Source organism: Vulpes vulpes, chromosome 1, assembly GCF_048418805.1.
Source record: "Vulpes vulpes isolate BD-2025 chromosome 1, VulVul3, whole genome shotgun sequence".
In the NCBI taxonomy this organism is placed as follows: domain Eukaryota; kingdom Metazoa; phylum Chordata; class Mammalia; order Carnivora; family Canidae; genus Vulpes; species Vulpes vulpes.
This window is the reverse complement of record NC_132780.1, coordinates 64,895,891-64,911,039: the sequence shown is the minus strand read 5'-3', so window position 1 is coordinate 64,911,039 and position 15,149 is coordinate 64,895,891. Positions and strand designations below refer to the sequence as shown.

General features: G+C 35.9%; 1 protein-coding gene across 3 annotated transcripts in view; it reads left to right on the top strand.

Moving 5' to 3' along the window:
* The window catches only part of DSE (dermatan sulfate epimerase), an 80,727-nt gene that overhangs the window by 56,709 nt on the left and 8,869 nt on the right, over positions 1-15,149 (top strand). For all 3 annotated transcript variants that reach the window (XM_026002439.2, XM_026002437.2, XM_072765713.1), the window contains exon 3: positions 11,669-11,922. In XM_026002439.2, coding sequence (XP_025858224.1) covers positions 11,814-11,922 — 109 coding nt within the window. In that variant the 5' untranslated portion in view covers positions 11,669-11,813. The remainder of the gene's footprint in view (positions 1-11,668; positions 11,923-15,149) is intronic.

Below are 15,149 nucleotides of genomic sequence, written 5' to 3'. Positions count from 1 at the left end.
TTATTATGTAATGACCTTCTTTGTCTCTTGTTATCATTTGACTTAAAGTTTATTTTGTGTGATCTAAGTATAGCTACTTCTGCTCTCTTTTGCTTTCCATTTGCATAGAATATCTTTTCCCCTAACTTTACTTTCAGTCTATATGTCCTTAAAGCTGAGGTAAGTCTCTTGTAGGCAACATATGGATAGGTCTTTTTATTTTTTATTTTTGATAGGTCTTTTTAAATATCTGTTTAGCTTCTCTATGTTTTTTGATTGGAGACTTTAACCCATTTACAATTTAAAGTAATTATTGATAGATATGGACTTGTTATTTTCTGGCTGATTTTTAGTCCTTTTGTTCCTTTCTTCTTCTCTTGCTCTCTTACTTTCTGATTTGTTGATTTTCTGTAGTGATTCCTTTCTCTTTTGGTTATCTGCTATAGGCTTTTTCCTTTGTGGTCAACATGAGGTTTACATCTTCTAGTTTTAACAGCCTGTTTTAAGTTAATAACTTTACTTGCAACACATACAAAAACTATATTTTTACACTTCTCCCCACTGTGGTGTCACAGTTTGCATTTTTTAATATCATGTATCTATTAACAAATTATTATGGTTATAATTATTTTTAATATTCTTCTTTTCAAATCTATACTAAAGTTATAGGTGATTTACTTACCACCATTACAATAGTAGAGTGTTCTAAATTTAAGTATATATCTATTTTTACCTGTGAGTTTTATACTTTCCTATATCTTCATGTTACTAGTTAACATCCTTTCATTTCAGCTTGAAGAAGTCCCTTTAACACTTCCTGTAAGGCCGGTTAGTGGTGATGAACTCCTTCTAGAGTCTCGGAACCTCTTTATCTGTCATTCATTTCTGAAAGACAACTTTGCTGGGTAGAGTATTCTTGTTTGGAAGTTTTTTATTACAACACTTTGAATATATCATACCACTCCCTTCTGGCCTGAAAGGTTTCTGTGGAGAAATCTGCTCATAGTCTTATGAGGGTTCCTTTATATGTTAACAAGATGCTTTTTGTTTTGCTACTTTTAAGATTCTTTATTTTCAATTTTGGACAATTTAAATGCAACTTGTGGGCCTCTTTAGATTTATCTTTTTATAACTCTTTGGGCTACCTGTATCTGGATGTGTGTTTATTTCTCCCTACCTTAGCCATTATTTTGTTGAATAAACTCCTGCCTTTTTTTCCCTCTTTTCTTTCTAAGATCCCTATAATATTTATCATAAGTGAAGATGAGAATTTGGGAGGGGAGATATTTACCTTTCTTTTTTGCTGTCTTCTTTGTCTTTTGTTCATTTTTCTAATGAGATTTTGATCTTTTTCTTTAATTTTAAGAGGTTTTTGTATGTTTAAGTAAGTGTAACTATTCAGGATATATGATGCAAATACTTTTTACCAATTGTTATTTGTATTTGATTTTGCTTGTGGTGGTTTTTTTCCTCCTATGCAAAAGTTGTTTTTAAAGTTTTACATGTCCAAATGATCACTTTGTTTTTCTTTTTTTTAATTTTTAAAAAGATTTTATTTATTTATTCATGACAGACACAGAGAGACAGAGACATAGGCAGAAGAAGAAAGCAGGCTCTCTGTAAGGAGCCTGATATAAGACTCAATCCCAAGGCCCTAGGATCACGACTTGAACCAAAGGCAGATGCTCAACCATGGAGCCATTGAGGCATCCCTGGTCACTTTATTTTTCTATTGCTTTTTGCTTTTGAATCATAGCTGGCCAGATCACAAGGGAAGTCATCTGTGTTTTTTTTAATAGTAGTATGATTTCATATTTTACATTTAGATGCCTAATTTATCTAGAGTTTATTTTGTTATATTCTGTGAAGTTTGGATTTAACTTTATCTTTTTTCAAATAATTGTCCAGTTGTTCCCAGTATAACTTTTTTAAAGTTACTTATTTTCCCTATTTATTTATTTATTTAAAGTTTTTATTTATTTATTCATGAAAGACACAGAGAGAGAAAGGCAGAGGAGCCTGATGTGGGACTAGATCCTGAGACTGCGGATCATGCCCTGAGCCAGGGGCAGATGCTCAACGGCTGAGCCACCCAGGCGTCCTCCCTATTTATTTTTGATGCTTCCTTTATCACGTACCAAATTTCCATATATTTTGCACCTTTTTTGTTTTGTTTCATTAATGTGTCTGTCTATTCATATGTCATGACACTCTGTTTTGATTGGTGACATTTTACACCATGTTTTCTTCTCTGGCAGAGTTAATTACCCTCCATCATTATTCTTTTTTTAATTGACTCCCCTGGCTATTCTCACATGCTTAATTTTTTTATTACCATCACATTGACTATTTTCAGGCATTGTTTTTTCTTCTTCTTCTTCTTCTTCTTCTTCTTCTTCTTCTTTCTTCTTTCTTCTTTCTTCTTTCTTCTTCTTTCTCTCTTTCTTCTTCTTTTTTCTTCTTCTTCTTTTCCTTCTTTCCAGGCATTGTTTCTTACATGGTCACTGGATGTTTGTATAATCATTGACTAAAGCAATGACAGCAATAAGGTGTCCTACTGAACCCTAAACTCTTTGAAACATGTTTTATATTGTACACATATAAATGTAAAGTATGTTAAACTTATAAAATACCAAGAGAGTTTTTTAAATGGGCAAAAATCATTTTATTAAGCTTTGTGAACAATATAGATAAATCTGTGTTATTCTCTCCTATTCTTTGTAGGCTTCAGAATTTCTCCATTATGAGTTCTTTGATAATTTTTCATTAGAATTTGATAGGTAAGGACTAACCCTAGCCCTTTGAACTCTGCCATTCCAATGACATAGAAGTCTTGTTATCATATTTGAATCCTCTTGCCTATCATGTTTCTCCCTCTTATCTTTCCAGGCTGGACACTAGCCCAGGCTGGACACTAGCCCACTGGTCAGCTAAAAGGGATTACAATTATAAATGCTGTTTGATTCTATTTAACTATATTATGCTTGGATGGCATACTTGGATATTTGCTTAAGACTTTGTGTCAGTGAATTAAACATTGGAATAATGACATAGCAGTGCCTTTTCCCATTTAACAACATTACTCTACATTTTATTCTCATTAGCTTGGTATGTTTTGACATTCAAATTCACTTTCTCTACACATTATTTATCATACTTTTTAAAAGCAATATGGATATTCTCTTTAGTTTCTGCTTTTATATAACTGATTCCTCAGTGTTCTACTTGAGTGGAGCCAACCTGACCTAAATTTTTGTATTTTATAATTTAATACTTGGGGTATTGAATTCTAAGCTTTAAAAGGAAATTAAATGGTAGGGTACTGCTATATTGAATCTGGTAATTTAATGAATATAGAAATATGGATAGTGAGAGAAAGTGTTTTTATATCTTAGGGCTAAGTTATTTTTCCTGAAGACTTTTTTTTTTTAAGATTTATTTATTTTGGAGAGAGAACAAGCAGAGCATAGGAGATAGAAGGACAGGGGGAGGAAGAGTCTTAAGCAGACTCTGAGCGCAGAGCTTGACACAGGCTCAGTCTCACAGCCCTGAGATCACAATCTGAGCCAAAACCAAAAGACAGACACTCAACTGACTGCACTGCCCAAGTGACCCAATTTCTTAATATACAGTCAATTTCCAAGCTATCATACTGTTATCCTTCCAGCACTACTTTTATCGGGTAGGGAATAAACTAGATATTGAAAAAGGGAAGCTCATTGTCCATTTCTGTCCATTGTAGTCCTGTCCAGCCTACTAAGGAGCTAATGGCTCTCAGTGTGCAAGTTCAGGCCCACTAGCCCTTGTACCAGCTGTACCTAGAGTAGTAATCTATGAGCCCCACACTAAGCAGATGTCTGTGGAGAGAGGAAGAGTTGTTCCAGGCATTCTGTATGATTGGTATCTTATGTTCCTTGAGTGGGTCATGAGCAACCACAGGAACATGGAGTCATGGTTATCTGTTCTTCTAATCTCTGCCCTTTTTCTCACATTTCTTGCCTTATATCTCCCTTGGTGTCATGGACATGGCGGGGCTCAAACCCTGGATTGTATTTCCTTGTAAGTGCCCTTTGGCCTGGCTCTTGGTAGGTCTGCTAACTTTAGCACTTTCTTCTGGCTGAGTTCCTATTGCAAACATGGTGACTTTCTTTGAAAGCACTGTGCTTTCCCTCACCAGGTAGAAGTATAAAACAAGTCTAGATTCACATAGTCTTGGATTCCATCCTAGGCTCCACCATTTAACTTTGTGATCTTAAACATGGAATTTTCCTACCTAAATACCAGTTTTACAATTTATAAAATGGGCATGTAATGACCCAATATAAGTCTTGAAGATTAGGTGAAATAAAGTATATGAAGAGCTTGGCACATACTATGTGCTTACTATATAATATGAAGTACAACTTCTCTCTTTCCTCTTAACTATAAATAGTGAATTTTGCTTGATGGTGCAAATGCCACCCTTAGCCACCTGATCAAACAGGAATATGGACACCAAGCCAGGCCAGATTTTAGCTGAATATGCCCCTTGGATACCTGACCACCCACTCAGAGGTCTCTGCATCAAGGCTCTGTAAATTCCAGGCTTACCCTGCTCTTCTTGGCAAATCACTGTCAAGGCCCTAGTATGCTTCACAGGCAAGGCCACACAGCTTAGAAATCCACTTCCTTTGGCTAAGTTTTACGGGAATAACTTACAGAATTTAACTTCTTATTGACATTTAATGTTATGGTTAGTTTTCCCATTTAACTTACAGAGGAAAAAAAGATGAATCACAACTGCCATTAGTCATGTTTTTTAAAAACAGTAGTAATACTGGATTCTCCTAACTTACTGGAAGTTGTTTCCAAACACACAAAGACATTTGGGTGAAAATTGAATGACTTTCTATCAGATTACTGTCTTCAGGACACTTTTAGAATGAATAGACTAATTTACATTTTAAGATAGAACAAGACCTTAATTTGGCATACTTGGGTGGTGTGACCAAGTGCACAGTAGGCAAAAATGTGGCTTATTTACAGTAGACACAGCTGCAGTGAAGCTGGCAAAAGTGAAGTTGCTACTGCTCCAGCCTTCCTTCATTTTCTCTTAAATTTATATTGATATAAATATATATTGTCTAAAATAAGCCAGATTTTTTAAACATGAATCTTCTACTTTATGAATTTACTAAGTAAATATTTTATGGGCTTCTAAAACTGTATGTTATCTCAAAATGAGTGAAAGGATTGTTTGGAGTTCTGCTTTTTATAAAGGTTACATAGTAGAGCTTCATTTAAACATAAAAATACATAAATTTGCCTATACCAGGGATCAAATCATGATCTTCACAATATAGTTACATACAGAAAAGCCTGACATAGAACTGTTAGGCTGTAAAAAGTGCTAGGCAGCAAGACTAATAGTCATAATAACATTACAAAGGGCATTATAAGTTACCCTGTGGTTGTAGTATTTACTTTTTGGTTGTTTTTGGTTTTTTTTGTTTTTTTTTTTAATTTTTTTATTTATTTATGATAGTCATAGAGAGAGAGAGAGAGAGAGAGGCAGAGACATAGGCAGAGGGAGAAGCAGGCTCCATGCACCGGGAGCCCGATGTGGGATTCGATCCCGGATCTCCAGGATCGCGCCCTGGGCCAAAGGCAGGCACCAAACCGCTGCGCCACCCAGGGATCCCTAGTATTTACTTTTTGTAAATACTGTTGATTCATTTAAATAAATATCAGTGATTTCTTGGCCCCTCTTAGATTTTAAATGCCAGTTTACTGTTATTCCACATATTTACTTTAACAGAATTTGTGTAAATGAAATAAATACATAAAAAGTTAAACAAGATTATGTAAAGAGTATTCTGTGAATCTTGTAATACTAACATTAATCTTTTCACAGATGGTTATTTTCTAAAGAATACATATCTATTAAAACTATATGAAAAAATCTAAATATAATCATTTGATCATTCTTAAATGTATATAAATAAAAATAGATGCCAACATTATTATTAGACTTCTTTTTGTTAGTTTTTTTAATCAACTAACCTGCCCACTTTTAAATAATATAGGCTTAGATTTCCTGTTATAACTCTATACATAATAGATAGTTCAAAAAGCACTTATTATAATGGAGACATTCTGTTTGTATAAAACTGTTATAAAAATTTGAATCAATGAAGCTATTACATTTTGGAAAGACTTTTATGCCTTTTTTCTTCCTTTGACAATCAGCTTGATTCTTGGAAGCAGCACATCTTGATAAGCTCTATGCCCTTCCCCATCCATGCCATACCCCCCTGCCTAGGCAATTAAGAGTTCATTTTTGTGTTCACATGATTCTGTGTCACATAAAATCACTTGAACTCATCTTTGAAAATATTCTAGGCAGCAATTTTTAAACTTTTTGGAGCCAGAATTCTGTTACATTCTTAAAAGTTAATGAAGACATTAAAGGGCTTTTTGTTTGTCTGGACTATATTGATATTTAAATATCAGTATTTATTATATTTAAAAAGCTGAGAAATATTTCAAATATGTATGCATTCATTGGAAAAGTCTATCTCTTTTTTTTTCCTTTAGGGTGAAAAGTCTATTTCCTATTAACATTAAATAACATATTTTTAGGAAGAAATAACTGTATTTTTTAAAACAAAATAGTGTGAAAGCAGGTTATTGTTTAACATGTTTGCAAATCTTGCCTTTTTGCTGTATTCGGTGTGTTGCAGTTGGTATTTTGGTTGATTTCTATGAAGCATACAGCTGCTTCACGTCAATATGTGATTGAAAAGAACGGAGTATTTTAAGAATTTTTCAGATAATTGTGGATACTCTGATACTAGGTTAGAACTTGACAAATGGTAGTTTCATACAAGCTAATTTTATATTGACTCTGGATCATAAAAGTTTCAGTATCGAATCTGAAACCATGTTCTCTTCTAATTGGTAGGAAAATCCACTGGTATATTTTGTACTTATCTTTTATCTGTGTATAGTTTTGTAATATCATGCCTTTTTATTCTGAATGTTTGCTGAGTTCTTATAGTCCTCCAAGTATTGACATATTTAGTGATACAATATAAAAATAAATCACATCTGTTATCACTGACCTCATCAGAAAAGTTTGTGAATATTGGTAAACTCTTTAAGTGCATGACAGCAAATACAAGCTTTCTAAAATTTTTATTTTCTCTTGGAAAAGCTCAAATTTTGTCCTGGGCAGCAAAGGCTTTCAATTTTGTTTGAACTGGCAGGCTTCCTTGTTCATTTTCAAGAAAACTTCCGCTTAAAAATACCTAAGTCTAAATAACTAGAATTTGTCAGTTCATCATTCTCTCATGTAAAAATGATGTTTCATGACAAAAAAAAGAACAAGCTCAGCTCTTAATGCACAATTTCCTTTCACTGTGACAGTCCCTGCCCTTTGGTATTCACTGCACTTTTTATACATACTTCCCATTTCATAACACAGAATACAGAAGAGAGATCTACTCAGAGGGTTGAGATTTTATAAAATTCTCATTTTGCCACTTTTTCAAGGACATCCTAAAATGAAACTGGCTTTTTAGTTTTTACTTTTGTAACTTAGGGTACATGGCAGCATGCAGAATCACCTGAAGTTCAGCGCCCCTGCTTGGATTCTCATTTAAGCTGCCAGCATTTTTAACCTATTAGTGCTTTGGCATCATCAGTGCAATTGTCAACATATAATATCTTTATATTATTAGGAAAATAATTTTTACTTGAGGATTCCTTCAAAGGGTCTTGGAGACCCCAGGGGTCCATAGACCTTACTTTAAGAATGGCTCTTATGGGGAGAAGGTATAGGTTATAAAAAGAAGACTACAGTAAAAATTTTCCTAACCCTCCTCTAAACTGACTTGTGTAACCTTGGCAGCAACTACTCTCATAGAAGGCTGAGTGTCAAGGCCAGTTGTCTGCCCTCTGCTATGTCCATTCATCTCTGTTCCCACTGGTAGAATAAGATAGTTTGCAAATGTCAGTGGTATTTGTTCTCAAATAAGTTTATGCCAATTTCAACAATACTTGTTATACAATTTTAATATTATATAAATAGAATAAGTGTGAGTTCAAAAAGAAAAAGAATGGGGACGCCTGGGTGGCTCAGCGGCTGAGCCCCTGCCTTCGGCCCTGGGTGTGATCCCCAGGGTCCTGGGATCGAGTCCCACGTCAGGCTCTCTGCATGGAGCCTGCTTCTCTCTCTGCCCCCTCTCACTCTCTGGGTCTCTCATTAATAAAAAAAATAAAATCTTTAAAAAAAAAAACGGAAAAGAATGTATGTTTCTAAAACTAATTTAAATGCTTTGAAATTACTTACCGTAAAAGATTACTATCATAATTTAGTGTGGATGAGATTTGTTAAAGTTTAGGGAAAAAAAACTTAAAAATCTGGAAGGATTCCACATTCCTTCACAGGTATTTTTAATTCCTATATCATAGAGAAACTAAGGCTTGAAATTGTGATGATGTGTTTGTGTGTGTGCTTTGCAGAAAGAACCGCAATGAACTAATCTGTAGACCCACGTTTAAAGAAAAGGCTTTTAGCTCACCTTCAAAAGATTGGTGAATGTGTATACACATAGATATTTTAAGCTGAAATAAAATTCATAAATTAATATCTATACTTTTTTCTTTAAATGATTCACCACTCAACCAACTTTTCCAGTAGTAGATTTATTAACCAGTAGTCAGGATCACATTGAATCCGGTAGTTTCTTTGCTGCCATCCATGAGCTAGAAGCAAATTTCCTTTGGTTTCTATGACAGTCAAATAATGCTCTCTCTCATCATCGCTCTTGGTATCTAGGCTGGGTCAGATTGTATTGGTAAAGGATTTAAATTACAATCTAAATTGTTATCTAAATAACAATTAGATATTAGATGTTTAGATTGTTTCAAAAAAAAAAGATGTTTAGATTGTTATCTAAATACAACTTAGATTGTTATCTAAATCCTTTTAGGAATGTAACTATTACAGGTCAGATATCATAATGATATAGTGATTTAAAAAAAAAAGATACAGTGATGAGCTTGATTGTATAAACTTTTTTTTTTATTGGTGTCCTAGCATTTGTTGAGTTGAAAACTGCCTGGAATAAACAAGTGTAATGGGAGAGCTTGGAGATTTTCACAGAGATTGCATAATAATACTTCCCGAAGGATGAAAATTACAATAAATGTTCTTTGATCTATACAAATAAGTTCACTGGTAAAAAGAGAAATAAGTTCACTGGTTAATCAAATATGCCAGGGTTGGGCAGACAGTAGTGGTTCATTGATGTCAACTCTCCCATAATAGGTGGACATGCTGTCATGTATAGATGCATCATGACATGGCTCCAAGACACGGGCTGGGAAACAAATGACTCAGATTCTCTGCCTCGCTCACCAACCACCAGGAGTCACTGAAGACTGTGTTCCTAACTCCCTGGCACTGAGCTTGCAAGAGATGTTGTTTTTTTCCCTAAAAGTGGGGAATTAATTCACATTCTTCATAGTCTGTTTATAACCAGTACACACTAGCAAGCTGACGGGCAAGGTGGCTTTGTCTGTATCCAGATGGTTAAAAAAGTCATCAACCCTAGTTATGGGTTGCATAACTAGGCCATAGCACCAGGCCATAGCACCACAGCTAACCAAACACTGAAATAATGATTAAGTACCAAGAGATTGCTCCAGATTTCTGATTTTGTGATGATTACTTACTCACTGTTAATAGTGTGGCCTAGATTTATAGGCCTGTTCCGTCATTTTTCCTCTTTCCAAAACGGTTTGCTGAGCATCTTCTTTGTGTCAGACACTATTATAGGATTAGGGATCCAGTAGTGAATAAAATAGAGGAAAAAATAAAACCTTAGACTTGTAGAACTTAAAATCTGGTAGAGGATACATAAACATATACACACACAACACTAAGGCAAAAAAGTGAGAAAGGGAAATGAGATACCATCAGTTGGGGAGTGATGTTGAAATTCTGCAGCGTGGGCAGCCCTGGTGGCTCAGCGGTTTAGCGCTACCTTCAGTCCAGGGCGTGATCCTGGAGACCGGGAATCGAGTCCCACATCGGGCTCCCTGCATGGAGCCTGCTTCTCCTTCTGCCTATGTCTCTGCCTCTCTCTCTCTCTCTCTGTCTCTCATGAATAAATAAATAAAATTTTAAAAAAAGAAATTCTGCAACGTGACCACAGACCACAGAAGGCATCATATAAACTCCTAAAAGAAGAATATAGTCTAGAGGAGATGGTCTCTCAGAATATTAAGTGTTCTTGTCCTGGAATCGATGGGGTTTGTATGGGAGAAATACTGCATCTTCATTTTCATTGACTCTAACTGAAATTTAGCAGTTCTTCCAAATCTTGAACATAGATACCCCTATAGTAATATTGGGAGAACTTACAACTTTGACATAGGTAAGTATCACTTGATATTTTTGTATCACATTATAATTATTGTAGATACTATTGTTTATGTTTATCACTACTTATAAATTATAGTAGTTACTGTCTCTGCTATTAAATCTTATTTTTTAGTACCATAATAAAGCACAGAGATCACAATTTTTTCCAAAAATCTGTATTGATAGATACATGTCAAAGTAACAGATTTCCTTATATCCCTTTGTATTCTATCTTACGAATTTTCAAACACTGAGAAAGAGGCCGAGGCTTCACCAGATTGCCCAGAGGTCAAGTGGTTCATGGCATAGAAATATTAAGCTTTCGTTTAATCCCCAATCAAGAGTATTCTTCCACCGCCCACCTGTACAGCACACTCTTCACTCATGTCTCTGTCCCAGAGATTATGCAAATACATCTTGAGCACATGGGGAGGGCTTTCTGGATAGTTCCACGGAATTGTGATTGTGAAAGATCCCTTCGAAGCTTCCTGTGTAACGTAGGTCATGCACTGTTAAATAAAACATCGCAGAATAATGTAGCCAGCCAAGCAGAAATTTGGCTTCCTAGAAAATAATGGTTTCATACTTCACAGGTCAGTTTTTACACTTCTCTGAAAGATACTCAAAGGAACTTAAAGGCAGTGCAGTTCATCTTACAAGAAGGAACGAGATGTAAAGATCTGAGTTAGAATCAGTTTATTTCACTAACACCAGATTTTTAGCCACTCTCCTCACTCTCACTCTCCTCGTGGCCTTGACCAAGTGGGTCTGTCCAGATTGAGAAGTCATAAACTATAAGCCAGAATACCTTCACCTGGTCCAGCCTGTGGGAAATAGGATGGGTGGGATACATGCTTCCACTGGTTTGCCAAGGCGGCCATAAAACAGAACTGAGAACCTCTTATTTGTAAAGAGGGTAGTGTGAGTAGTAGTTAAATAGATGCTTCTGAGATTTTGCCCTGCTACTACATGTTATGTGCCTTCGATCCATTTTAATATATTCTTCTACCTCTCATCAAAAATAAAAAGTCAAAAGTAAAAATTCTCAACATCTTGATGTGGCCAGAAAGCTGACAGAGGAAAGCATTCGCTCTAAAATTTTCACATGAAACAGACTTTATGCTGTGTCTAATGTGGAAGGAAGCTAATTATGAGGCATTAAACCTCTTAGATTGTATCTTCCATTGTGCCCTTTCCTCCTAAGAAACAGACCCTCGAAAGTGTGATAAATGCTGTGGGACTGTTGCACTCATTCATGTGGTTGATTTTCCTTGGCAGGCTGGTGAAAGATGCTCCTTGGGATGAAGTCCCGCTTGCTCACTCTCTGGTTGGTTTTGCCACTGCCTATGACTTCTTGTACAACTACTTGAGCAAGACACAACAGGAAAAGTTTCTTGAAGTGATTGCCAACGTCTCCGGATATATGTATGAAACTTCATACAGGAGAGGATGGGGATTTCAGTACCTTCACAATCATCAGCCCACCAACTGCATGGCCTTGCTCACAGGAAGCCTTGTTTTGATGAATCAAGGTGCGTGTGAATACAGCTGAGGGAATGCCCAAGCCAACATCTGTCACCGTTGTCTTATGAGCAAAGCATTTTTATACCTAGCCTTCTTCATACATGTTCATACTTGGATCCTAACTGAACTCACGAGATGAAGTAATATCCAGGGCTTCTCTTAGACAGTTGAGAGACATCTCTTCTTCATTTCTGCTAGTTACATCAGCCTGCAGGTTATTTAAGTAAGGCTTTGGATCGTGCCAGGCCATATCCCTACAGCATGCAGTCAGTGGTGAATATTCATTTCCCCAGAGAATTTTGACTGTGAAGACAGCCTTCCTGGATAAACGTAGTTTTTAAAAGCTAAATAGGTGGTTTATTATTTCAAATGAATGTTCTTTGCATACAGATGTGCATCATTACAACACCAATTTTTTCTCTAAGGACTTAAAACAACCAGTCTAGATCATTTAGGTCAAATCTGGAGGTGACTTTTGTGGGTCACATAGCTACTTTGCTTTAATGTATTACATAATTGCTGATATTACATTTTCTCTGTTCTTGTAATTCTGAATTAATTAAAACACCTATAAAAGTCTATGTATGATTTAATTAGACTATATTTAAGAAAAGCAGCCCTAAGATCACCGTGAATTATTAGGATATTAAGTATATACTTGGAGCCCGCAAGTCTAACAGAACTCTTGACTACTTACCCACAAGAATTACTATGCATTTTGTAGATTATCCAGCATCAGATTTCCTCAAGTCTGGCTTTCTCCCTTGTCTTATCAACCAGCCATAATTTTTAATTAGTCTTAAAGGAAAAGAAACTAATATGAATCAAACATATGACATGTGTTCATCCTTGTTCCTATTTAATTGTCCCATCAGCCATATAAGGTAGCTGGGATTTGGACCAGTTCTGGCCAAATTCAAAGTTCACTCTCTTTCCACTATATTTTGTAGTAATTTAAGGAAAGCTTTATGAGGGCCAAGTTTCATCCTAGCTTCTATAGCCCTCTAATCGCACAGAAACAAACAAGATTTAAAAGATCAAAATGCAAAAAAAAATTAATAAAATATCAAAATACACATCTTCAACTATTTATAAATAAATCCCAAGGCCTGTGAAAAGACATCATCATGAAATGGTGGAAGGAACCCAGGATAAGCTAGCTCTCAGCCTGGGGTCTTGGGTTTTAGCCTAGTATAGTATTATTTCTTCATATAAACTTTTAGTTATTTAGTAGCTGGAATAGAGCTTATTTCTTCATTCTTTATGGTAGGTAAGATTACTCCAGATAACATGCAGGCATCGAAAACACTGGTTCAGATTAGGTCAAAATGTATAATTCTCCTCTGGCAGGGGTTTCCATGTGCAATTATTTTCTATTACAGTTGTGGGGTGGCTCAGGGATACAGTGTTACAGAATCGCCACATAGGCAATGTACATATTTATAAGATGATTGGACAGAGGAAGAAGTGAAATCTCTGGCCCTGCCCATCCCAGTTAATAATCAGGCTTATAATCCTGCCTTTCTAGGCATACTCACTACCGTTAGGAGCTACCACACAGGCTGTTTCAACAATCCCATGTTCCCCAGACCAGCCTCATAGATGCTCGGGGAGCTTAGTGTACTGACACTTCCCATTGGACTCACATACAATCTCAAAAGTGGGAGAATTAGAATGTTCTCTCTGATGTCCTAACTCTATCTAAGGCTTGGTGCACAGGGACCACAGGATCACACAGAAGCAGCTTACAAATCAGTTGGAAGGAAGACATGTGAAATGTCTAAATGAATATGCAATGAGATAAGGGATGTCTTGAAGCTATGGTTAAATATTGATTGAGTGTATTGAGCTTGAATTCAGGACAACAGTGTTCTTTGGGTGAGTTTGAGAAGGTTCATAGAACTTTGAAAGATAGGATATGGATAAGTGAAAATAATGAAGAACATTCCAGCAGGGTGTATGGCTGGTGGTTAAGCACAGGGCATAGCATCAATAACAATGTCAACGCCTGAAAACAGTATTGCACTGTATGTTAACTAAAATTTAAATAGAAATAAAATAACGATATCAGTGCCTCATATTGACAGATTTGAAGTTTACAAAGGTAGACATTGCCTCATATCTCCTGAACAAGATGGTTGTAAGGAAAAAAAATCAGGGAAAACCAGGTAATGTGATACCAGGGAGCAGTAAGTAGCAGGCCTGATTATAAGCATTCCTTTGGAGTCTGGTTAGACATGGAGGATACAGAGAAGAAAAAGATGAAGACGACTAGAATTTTAAACCCAAATGATTACAAAATGGAAACTAAAAGCTATTCAGAAGACTGGCATGTCAGGTGTAGAGCTGGATAGGAGGAGTCAGGGTACATTCACAGCCACCTCTTCAAGTTGAGCCTGAGATCAGTGCTGCCCTCATGAGATGGGATCCAGGTCTGACAGAGTCTCAGACCTTGGATTCACACTGAGATCTGGTGGTCCCGGGGCCCCTGGAAGCCCTCACACCCAACACACGAGCACAGTAGGCTATGGTAGTGTTCAACGCTGGTGATCATACACGTCTGTGGGAGCAAAGCAACAAGACTCCATCCACATCGGGAGGCAATGAGCTTAATTGTATCCTTACCAGTTGTATGTTTTAAATATAAGCACACAAAACAAAATTGAAATCTAAAGACCTAGATTCAGATCAAAGGTTATGTTCATTTTTTGGTCATGTGTCAGAGGTCTTGAACAAGTCAAGCTTTCTGTAATTCTGGAGTAATAAAGCCTAATTGAATTAGTAAAAGGATTAAGTAAGGTTGTGTTCAGTGCTGTGTAAATTACAAATGTTTTAGAAATGCAAGTTCTTATTATTACCTAAATGCTAGTCTTGCAAGAATTATAGAAAGCTAGCAGTTTTGAGTCAAAAGTATTTCATAAAAATTTTAAGGCCTTTAATTTTTAGTTGCAGAAGTAGAAAAATGTGACAGGTTGAAGTGCTTGCACAAAATTTTGTAGCTCATTTTTTTGGCAGATTTGGCATTCCCAGTTGGTTTCTTTCTTTCTTTTTTTTTAATTTTTATTTTTAAAATTTTTGTTTATTTTTTCCAGTTGATATTTTTCACTAGATTTTTTATTAGATTGTCACTCCAGTGGTGCCTCAACCTGCTGTGCTGCCTTTTGAGATCCTGTGGAATCTAAAGGCACATACAGGATGAGAAATTGTCTTCTAATGATGGAACAAATTGAAGACT